The following is a 9,355-nucleotide window of genomic DNA, read 5'->3' as shown; positions in this document are numbered from 1 at the left end:
TCCTGCTGAGGCTATTTCAGTTTGGGAGGGGGTGGCTATTTAAAGCATGGGGCGTACAGTTGGGGAAGGTTGGGTGGGTGGGACCGGCAAACCAGCTGAACACCGAAAGAAAGCTTCTCTTTCCTGCAAGGGGCCTCTTTTACTTGAGGGCTTTTTCTCCCCCTTTTTGTGTCTGAGGTTCTGCCTGGCTTTTCCTTCTGCCAGGGCTTCTTGAACAGAGAGCAGATGATCCAGCCAAATCCAGGAAGTGCCTGCCAGCAAGGGCATTGCCAGATACAGGAGGATTTGCCTGAAAGAGCCCTCAAATGTGCCCATTATCGCTAGGTTGGCACGTTGTCTTAAGAAACCACATGCCTGGGTCTTCACTTATCCTACCCAAGGGCATTTTTGCTTCGCTTCCCTTTTCTGGTGCATACCCCCACTCTATCCCCCTTTCTGGGGCCCCAGAAGCAGAAGAGCTGGGGAGGGGCATGGTTTGTTTTCTACCACAATGGAAGGGTTGGTGAAGCTGCAGAACACCTCTCCTCCCTGCCCCCATCCCCCAGTTCCCGTTTCACACATACCTTTCTGGCTTAACTTCCTAGTTCTGGCAGCATGCCAGGCACAGCTGTCAAAGGAACTCCTCGTGCCTGTGGGGGGGCCCTGGGTGACCCTGATGACAACAGCTGAGTTTGACAGACGCTCCCTATAAGGGGCTAACTGACCAAGGCAACGTGGAAATCCCTGTCCTGGATCAGTTTCACCCCGTTTTGGGTGGGGAGAGTGTTCCACTGTAAGAGCCTAAAAGCTTTTATGCTTTGAAGCAAGCACTCATGCCAGCTTTCAATGGACTGTCTGGGCTAGCTGGGTTATTAATAGCTGTGAGTATTTTGAGATCCCTTTCCCCACCTTTAAGAGCACAGAGATTCTTAGAGAGGTGGCAGTAAGCAGAGCAGAGCAAGAGACAAGAGAACACAGCCGTCCTGGGAGGGGGTCTTGAAGGTTGTGCCAAGCCAGGCACAGGGTGGAGTCTCCATGAGTAGAGGGCGATAATGATCAGCAGATTCGGAGCTGGTAGTCAGGTTGTAGGCTCCCCACCCTTTGCTGTTGGGGAACACCAGGCCAGAGTTAGCTCCCTGACCTCGGCAGCTCTCCTGGGGCAGGGCCAGCCACCTGAGCTGTGACCAGTGACCCTGTGGAGAGGTGGTGTGGGAGGGCCATCAGGGTGACACTTGGAGGTAAGGGCTGGTCCTAAGCAGAGCGGCGGTGAGCTGGGCAGAAGCCTTATCTGAGCAGCCCGTGGCCCTGACTTGTGTGCAGGTAGCAGAGGCAGCAGGCCGTGCCGGGGGGGCATGTTGCTGTAACCAGTGGCCCAGGGGATGTTACGGTGGACGGTGCACCTGGAGGGCGGGCCCCGCAGGGTGAACCATGCTGCAGTGGCTGTCGGGCACCGGGTATACTCCTTCGGGGGTTACTGCTCTGGGGAAGACTATGAGACGCTGCGTCAGATAGATGTGCACATTTTCAATGCAGGTAAGCCAGAGCTGGGTACGTCCCTTGAGCCCAAATCAGGGCAGGAAGGGGTGGCCAAAGAGGTTTGGTGGTGGTCCCTGTGGCAAGGGGGATGGGGTATAGATCGCTGGTTTGGGAAAAGGTGGACAATCTGGAGGGAGGTTCCCAGGGCTGAGCTAAGCTGTGCCCACAGTGTCCTTGCGTTGGACAAAGCTGCCCCCGGTGAGGCCCGCAATCCGTGGGCAGGCTCCTGTGGTACCCTACATGCGGTATGGACACTCAACCGTCCTCGTCGATGACACGGTCTTCCTTTGGGGTGGGCGGAATGACACCGAAGGGGCCTGCAACGTGCTGTATGCCTTTGACGTTAGTGAGTATGGGTTTCAGAAAGGTTGTGTCCTGCCAGATGGTACCTCGGGCCAGGGAAATGTGTGGGTTGGTGGGAGGACTGGGGAATAGGGCACCCCAGACTTTAGGAGGGAAGGCTAGGAGTTGCTTACCTAGGCCATTCTCTTACCTCCTTCAGATACTCACAAGTGGTCCACACCCCGAGTGTCAGGAACAGTTCCTGGGGCCCGGGATGGGCATTCGGCTTGTGTCCTGGGCAAGATCATGTACATTTTCGGGGGCTACGAGCAGCTGGTAGGTCTGGGAAGAAACTAGAGGCTTAGGGTGGGAATGAGAGAGAGGAAGGGACATTTAGCGTGATAGACTAGGAGGTTTGGGCTTGTTTGCAGGTTTCGAGGGGAAGGAAGTTGGGTCAGAGTAACCATTGATCCCCTTTTCTTCCATCCTTGTCTTTCCACACAGGCGGACTGCTTTTCCAATGACATTCATAAGTTAGACACCAGCACCATGACATGGACCCTCATCTGTACAAAGGTCTGCCCTTTTTTCTTGCTCCTAGATACCCATCTCCCATTGAGAAGCCTTAGGAAGCTCCAGCAATGCGGGCAGATTCCATCCAGCCTCTGTGCTGACCCCCTCTCCCATCTCTGCTCTGCCCAGGGCAACCCTGCACGCTGGAGGGACTTCCACTCAGCCACAATGCTGGACAGTAACATGTACGTCTTCGGGGGCCGTGCCGACCGCTTTGGGCCATTCCATTCCAACAATGAGATTTACTGCAACCGCATTCGTGTCTTCGACACCAAAACTGAAGCTTGGCTGGACTGTCCGCCCACTCCAGTGCTGCCCGAGGGGCGCCGGAGCCATTCAGCCTGTGAGTGTCTGTTCTTTCCCTGTGAAGGCCCCTGGCCTGCCCTGCCCTGCTCTCACTGACATTCCTCTCTCCTTCCAGTTGGCTACAATGGGGAGCTGTACATCTTTGGTGGCTATAACGCAAGGCTGAACCGGCACTTCCATGACCTTTGGAAGTTTAATCCTGGTAAAGAGCACTGCCTTTAGGGGAGGAACAAGGACCAATTGAGGTGGGAGGAAAAGAATAATCCTGAGTAGGTGAGGGGATGGGGAGTAGAGAAGGTAGGTAGACGGGGCAGGTATTGAACTTCCACGTAAACTTCTCCGTAGTGTCCTTTACCTGGAAGAAGATCGAACCGAAGGGGAAAGGGCCGTGTCCCCGCCGGCGCCAGTGCTGCTGTATTGTTGGTGACAAGATTGTCCTCTTTGGGGGTACCAGGTTAGGAAGAGAGAGGGGAGGCCTCAGGGAAGTCTTGCGTCTATGACTAATAGGAGAGTGGGAGGTATTTGGGCCAGAGGGTCTTGTGGGTAGTTTTTCCTCCTACCTTCATCTTTCTTTTGATCCCTGAAGTCCATCTCCAGAGGAAGGCCTGGGAGATGAATTTGACCTCATAGATCATTCTGACTTACACATCTTGGACTTCAGTAAGTAGTTATTGCCGACGTGCTCCTGCCCTCAAGGTCCCTGTTTTGGGTGGTGGTATCCAGGACCGGATCCTTTCCGAGGCTCTGACCATTTCCCTTTCCAACTCCTCCCTTCGAGGCCCTAGTCTGAAGACTCTGTGCAAATTGGCCGTGATCCAGTATAACCTGGACCAGTCCTGTTTGCCCCATGACATCAGGTATCGTGAGTGGTCGGAAAGGGGGCTTGGTTGAGGGTGAGTGAGCAACGTAAGCATGGCCTTATTAGCCTGGGCCTGGTTAGCTTGGTATGGAGGAGACAGTTTCTGCTGGAGGCGTAATGCACTTGTAGGGAACGAGAATAAGACTGTCAGGTGGGTCCTTTATTCAAAGAAAAGTCCACTTTCAGAGGCCTGAGCTTATGTGGCTATTTTTGTTAATATGCTGAGAATGCTAGATTAAATTTTAGAACCTGGGCCCAGCAGGTGGTATGGTGGTTAAAGTGCTGGATGACTGTGGTTTAAGTCCTGGACCTGGTGGCTTGCCTTCTCACTTTCTGTCTCTATCTTTTTGGTGAGCACACATGCCTTATAGCAAATTAAAAATAGTAATAAATAGGGGCCAGCAGGTGGCCTGGTGGTTGGGGCAGCTGGACTCCCACTTGGCTGACCGCGGTTTGAGTCCTGGACCTGGCAGCTTGCTTTCTCACTTCTCTGTCTCTCTCTGTTCAACATCAAAAAAATATAAAATAAAATGAAATAATGACAACAAATAAAATTAACTTAAAAAATAATAAAATTATTTTTAAAAAAAATCTTCAAACCTAGTTGCAAAGTAAAGACAAGTTTAGGAACCTCTGGATTGCTTTAGTTGCAAAATTAAGAGAAATACTGGCTATTTCCCTTTGAATTCAATCCTTAGGTTCAAATCAAGCATCAAAATTTACTTTGTATAATTTTGCCCTTCTGGATCATTTCGAGACCTTTCCCTCCCCGTGTTTCAGTTCACTTCAACTCTTCCTTGCTGAGAGTCTATGTTCGATATTTGGTGACACAGTGTATGAGGCTAAACTGGCCCAAGATTGACACATATGAAAGTACCTGAACAGTCTAGTACTGAATAAGCAGGTATTCAGTAACTATTTATAACTGAAAGAATGGTCAGAAAGAGAAGGATTTAATTTTCATATGGTCAGAGGGGTGGAGAAAGCTTCAGGGAGGGTAGGGGAACTGAGTTAGGGCTATAAAAAGATAGGAGTTGAGAAAAGAAGCAGGCCTTCTGGGGGGTGAGATGCAAGGGATACCTGGTTAGATCTGAGCAGAGCAGGAAAGATAGGTTGGAATGTTGACTGAGAGGTACACAGATTTCAGGTGCCTGGATGCAAGAATATATGTATAAACATAAACAGGAAATGCATGAGCATGGAGGTGGAGTGGGTGGTATTGGATTTGGTAGTGGGTAGACCTGATTGTTAAACCTAGTAGGGCTGTAAGGAAGAGGTGGCTGTGGGTGGCTGAACTTCAGGAAATTGGAGGGACTGCATTGCTTTGTTCAAGCAGTTGTGGGCATGTTGTGGGGGAAGTCTCCCCTCTCTCCCTTTTGCCTGTCATTGTTGGCCTTGCAGGTGGGAGCTGAATGCCATGACCACCAACAGCAATATCAGCCGCCCCATCGTCTCCTCCCATGGGTAGGAGGAAGTTTCTGCCACCTCCCCTTCAGAGCCTGCCGTCATCTTCACTTGCCCCTGCCCATCTCTCACCTGCCTGCCCCTTGGACCCTGAACTCAGTATACCTCCACGTGGAGTTGTTGGACTAGAGGTGTTTTCTGTGCTGTGAACTCAGTGGGGAGCTGTAGTGGGGAGGGCCAGGTCCCTCCCCGCTTGGGCCAGAGGGCCCCATCCCCTTGGTGCTCTGTCCCCATCCACCTTCCTCCGACTGCTCCTGGGCCTCTGCTCTGCCCCAGGCCAGTCAGGTTCTGCTGGGATGGGAAGACAGTGGGAAGGGAGAAGCAAGCAGTGTCCGAGCCTCAGGAGCTTCCCCTTCCCTCTAAGCTCACCCCTACCCCTTGCTTGAGCCATGAGCATTGACTGGGAGCTAAAAGGAGTTGCATCTGTTGGCATAGACCCTCCACCTTCCCGACTTGGGAAGGCAAGGGGGGGGACAGCAGATCATCCCACCCTTCCTTGAGCTGTTGCTGTACCCTGAAGCTCAGCCAGCTCAGATTTTATAAAAATGAATTAAAACCTCCAAATGTGTGTTGTGTTTTTGTGGGGCACGGTGGGGGCGGCAGGAGTTTGCTACGGGGGCAGGGTGCTAAAGGGCACCCCCTGCGGTTCTGGCTTCTCAGCCGCCTATTAGGAAACCAAATATCACCGCCTGGCCCCAGCCTCTCCGGGGCAGAGCCCAGTGCGCTATGACTTGAGCAAGGAGCAGCGACGTTCTCTCCAGAGTGGCCCCGGCTCTCTGCCGCCGGCTGCTAGCCAGCGGCTCGGTCTGTTTTCTGCTCGTTCATTGTCACGTTGGCACTCAGCCTTCCGGGAACGCCGGAAGAGGCGGGGCAGGAGCTGCCGGGAGCGGAAGTCGCGCCATTGGTGCTGCAGGCGGGGTGCGGGTCGGGTCGATGCCGAGAGCTGTCCCCCGCGCCAGGGCGGTAGCCCGATGTCCCCGCCAGGCCCAGGACAGCGGGGAGAGTGACGACACCCTGGAGCCCCGAGTCGTGGCCAGCGACCTGCGGAGGGGTGAGGGAGCAGGGCCGGTGGTGGGGAGGCGTGCTTCTGGGAGCCTGGCGGGGGCTCCGAGCCTTTGCAGGGGCAGGTCGGGGAGACTGCGAAGTGTTCTGAAGGAGGCAAAGTGGGGGTGCCTCCCGCACGGTGCAGGGTCAGGGGGTGAGAGGGGAAACTTACGGGATTCGGACATCCCGAGCAGTTCTTAAGGTAGGATGAGGGTTTTCGGTGAGAAAGCGCATGTGCAGTAGCCCAGGGTCAGGAGATGATGTAAGTGCGGGAGGCATGGGGAGTTCAAGGGTCAACCAATTCCACAATTACTGGGCATTCGAGCTCTTATCCATTAAATGCGGACATGATTCTAGCCTGTAGATATACAGTAGTGAATATTCAGAAATAACTGTCTTCATAATTTATCTTTTAGAAAGGGCAGTAAAACAAAAGGCAAAGAAGTGAATGATTACATTAAATGGCAATGAAATATTAAGTTGTACACTTTTAGGGTGTGTGTGCCTTTTTTTTTTTAGAAAGGTTTTTGCCATAGGGTGTGTGTGCTCTCCGAAGGGACAAGAAAAAATGAGAAATCACCCACCCACTCCAGGGGACATGGCGACTCTGCAATCCCTTTACTTCCATTCACTGAGGATTTTGGGCACACGCAGGTACCTGGTACGATTTTCAAGTCACCAGGTCCGAGATTTGAACCGCAGCTGACCATGTGGGAGTCCAGTGAGTAACCCCTACACCATCTGCTGCCCCTATTAGGGTGATTTTTATGGTATGTGCATTGTACCTCAATTGGTTTTTTTGGAGAGGTTTTTGCTATAGGGCGCGTGCGCTTGCCAGAAAGACAGAGAAGCAGAGACAGAAAGCAAGAAATCACCTCCCAGGGTGTATGGCCACGCCACAGTCCCTTCTCCATTCTCCTCTCGGGATCTTGGGCACGCACACACACGCACCCCGTGTGAGTTTGAGCCACTGGGTCCGGGACTTGAATTTCGGTCAACCATATGGGAATTCAGCGACATAGCCATTATGCCAACTGCTGGTCCCATGTATCTCAATTTTTAAAAAAGATTATAAGGTCTATGGAGGGAAATAAAGAAGAGGAGAGGTTGCCATTTTAAAAATGGTATTCAAAAAAGGCTTCACTGGGAAGTTAACATTTGGACAAAGGCAGGACCAGCAATTGGTGTAATGGCTATGTAGCTGGACTCCCGTGTAGGTGGCCACAGTTTGAGTCCCAGACCCCGTGGCTTAAACTCACGCCGGAAGCATTTGCGTATGTGCCCAAGATCCCAAGAGGAGAATGGAGGAGAAGGGATTGCGGCGTGGCCATCCCCCCAGGGGGTGATTTCTCGCTTTCTGTCTCTCTGTCTCTCTCTGTCTTTCTGGCGAGAGCATGTGTCCTATAGCAAAAACCTCAAAAAAATTAAAAAAAAAAAAAAACATTTGGACAAAGGGTAGAAAGAGGTGAAGGAGCAAGTGATACATAAATTCGGGGAATGTACCAGGAACAGGCAACATCAAGTGTAGAGAACTGAGCCAAGAGCATACCTTTGTGCCCAGGAACTGCTGGGAGGCCAGTGGGCTGGAGAAGAGTTTAAGAAGATTAGTAGATGAGATTAGAGATTGGGGGCAGTCCGGTTAAATGAGAGCTTTTCGGTTATTATAACAAACAGCTTTTACTCTGAGCGGGAATTTTTGAGTTGAGGTAACACAATCTAAAGCTTATGTGTGAGAGTAACAAGGTCAGATTGTATTTTTGATCCCTCTCTAAGGCTAAATTGAGAAGCATAGCTTTGAGTTAAGTGAGACGAGGGGTTGAGAGACCAGTTAGGAGGCTAGTGGACTGAGGTAAGAGACACCGAGAGTATGAACCAGGACTTCAGTCAGTAGTGGTCACTCAGCAAGGATGAGAGGCCCTTGTGGGAACACTTACAAAAATAATTTAAAAGAGAGTGGGCCAGCTCCATGGTCTGGTGGTTAAAGTAGCTGGGTCCCACATAACCGACTGCAGTTTGAGAACTGTACCAGGCTCATGAGCATGCATGCCCACAATCCCAAAGGGAGGGGGAAATGGAAAAGGGATTATGGCATGACCATTCTCCGTAGGGGTGCTTCTTCTCTCCCTCTCTGACTCTGATGAGTGCTCACTCTGTTTAGCAAAAAAGAAAGCAAAAATGAAGGGACTAATGTTGTCCACTTCTGACCTTGTGTGGATATCTTCTCTAGCAAGATGAACTCCCAGTAGTTGAAACAGCTGGGAGTGAGGTGTTAGTCTGGCTCCATGACAGCCTGTGTTGCCCGGATTTGTCCTACAGTGGGTCTGATGGGGATACAGGAAACGATCCACTGCCTAAGGAATGGGGGTGGGGTGGTGTCTTTTCTGCATGGGCTGAGCTGTCTAAAAGCCCCCTCTCCCAACTTCTATAGACACATCTAACATGTCATTCGAGGAGCTGTTGGAATTGCAGAGCCACGTGGGGACCAAGACATACAAACAATTGGTAGCTGGGAACAGCTCTAAGAAGCCAAATTCAAGACCATCTGTCCAAAGTGCATGCGTCTCAGATAAGCACAGGTAAGGAGCTAGGCCTGCCGCAGGAGCTAGAGGAGGGTATCTAGGATCTCAGATAGATGTCTTTTTTCCTTGAGTGACAGTTGGGAAGCTTTTGACAAGACTGGAGTCTTGACCTGTCCTTCAATTTCTCCACAGGCCTCTGGAAATGTCAGCCAAGGTCCGGGTGCCATTTTTACGTCAGGTTGTCCCCATCAGTAAAAAGGTGAGACAAAAGTAGGAAGCACTTGCTTAGTGAAAAGAGACTAAAAATTCTGTTTTATAGTCTTTCTGTTATCTCCAAAGGTGGCCCGTGACCCCCGCTTTGACGATCTGTCAGGGGAATATAATCCTGAGGTGTTTGACAAAACATATCAATTCTTGAATGACATCCGAGCCAAGGAGAAAGAGGTATGCGGCACAAGAGAGGTTCCTGGAGGTCTTGGGGGAGTGGGACACTGGGCAAAGAGGTGGGCAGAGGGGAGCGGGAGGCACAATGGTGGGCAGATTTAACTCTCCCTAATTTATTGTTAGGGTTTTTTTTTTTTTTTTTTTAAGAATTATTTTATTGGGACCAGCAGTTAGCGTAATGGCTATGTCGCTGGACTCCCACGTAGTTGACCGCGGTTTGCGTACCGGACCCAGTGGCTTAAAAATCACGCCAGGCACGTGTGTGTGTGTGCCCAAGATCCCGAGAGGAGAATGGAGGAGAAGGGATTGTGGCGTGGCCATACCCCCTGGGGGGTGATTTCTCGCTTTC

At 51.4% G+C, this 9,355-nt stretch overlaps 2 protein-coding genes across 6 annotated transcripts in view; both read left to right on the top strand.

Moving 5' to 3' along the window:
• KLHDC3 (kelch domain containing 3) overlaps positions 1-5,563 on the top strand; it is a 6,733-nt gene extending 1,170 nt beyond the window's left edge. The window contains exons 2-12 of one of the 4 annotated variants that reach the window (XM_006148550.3): positions 205-324; positions 1,300-1,512; positions 1,685-1,861; positions 2,018-2,133; positions 2,302-2,373; positions 2,500-2,713; positions 2,792-2,878; positions 3,022-3,130; positions 3,263-3,336; positions 3,455-3,533; positions 4,937-5,563. In XM_006148550.3, the coding sequence (XP_006148612.1) occupies positions 1,359-1,512; positions 1,685-1,861; positions 2,018-2,133; positions 2,302-2,373; positions 2,500-2,713; positions 2,792-2,878; positions 3,022-3,130; positions 3,263-3,336; positions 3,455-3,533; positions 4,937-5,003 (1,149 nt within the window). In that variant the 5' untranslated portion in view covers positions 205-324; positions 1,300-1,358 and the 3' untranslated portion in view covers positions 5,004-5,563. Of the gene's footprint in view, positions 1-204; positions 409-1,299; positions 1,513-1,684; positions 1,862-2,017; positions 2,134-2,301; positions 2,374-2,499; positions 2,714-2,791; positions 2,879-3,021; positions 3,131-3,262; positions 3,337-3,454; positions 3,534-4,936 lie in introns of all 4 variants that reach the window. The other 3 variants (XM_006148551.3, XM_006148552.3, XM_027771899.1) reach the window with 3 other exon arrangements.
• A 302-nt stretch (positions 5,564-5,865) lies between these two features.
• Positions 5,866-9,355, top strand: part of RRP36 (ribosomal RNA processing 36) — a 4,733-nt gene continuing 1,243 nt past the window's right edge. Inside the window, exons 1-4 of one of the 2 annotated variants that reach the window (XM_006148541.3) lie at positions 5,866-6,050; positions 8,472-8,619; positions 8,755-8,821; positions 8,902-9,006. In XM_006148541.3, the coding sequence (XP_006148603.1) occupies positions 5,933-6,050; positions 8,472-8,619; positions 8,755-8,821; positions 8,902-9,006 (438 nt within the window). In that variant the 5' untranslated portion in view covers positions 5,866-5,932. Of the gene's footprint in view, positions 6,051-6,713; positions 6,765-8,471; positions 8,620-8,754; positions 8,822-8,901; positions 9,007-9,355 lie in introns of those variants that run through there. The other variant, XM_006148542.3, reaches the window with a different exon arrangement.

Source organism: Tupaia chinensis, unplaced genomic scaffold (assembly GCF_000334495.1).
Source record: "Tupaia chinensis unplaced genomic scaffold, TupChi_1.0 Scaffold000238_1, whole genome shotgun sequence".
NCBI classification, from domain to species: Eukaryota; Metazoa; Chordata; class Mammalia; order Scandentia; family Tupaiidae; genus Tupaia; species Tupaia belangeri.
The sequence above is the reverse complement of the archived record's forward strand: the minus strand, read 5'-3'. Positions and strand labels throughout refer to the sequence as shown.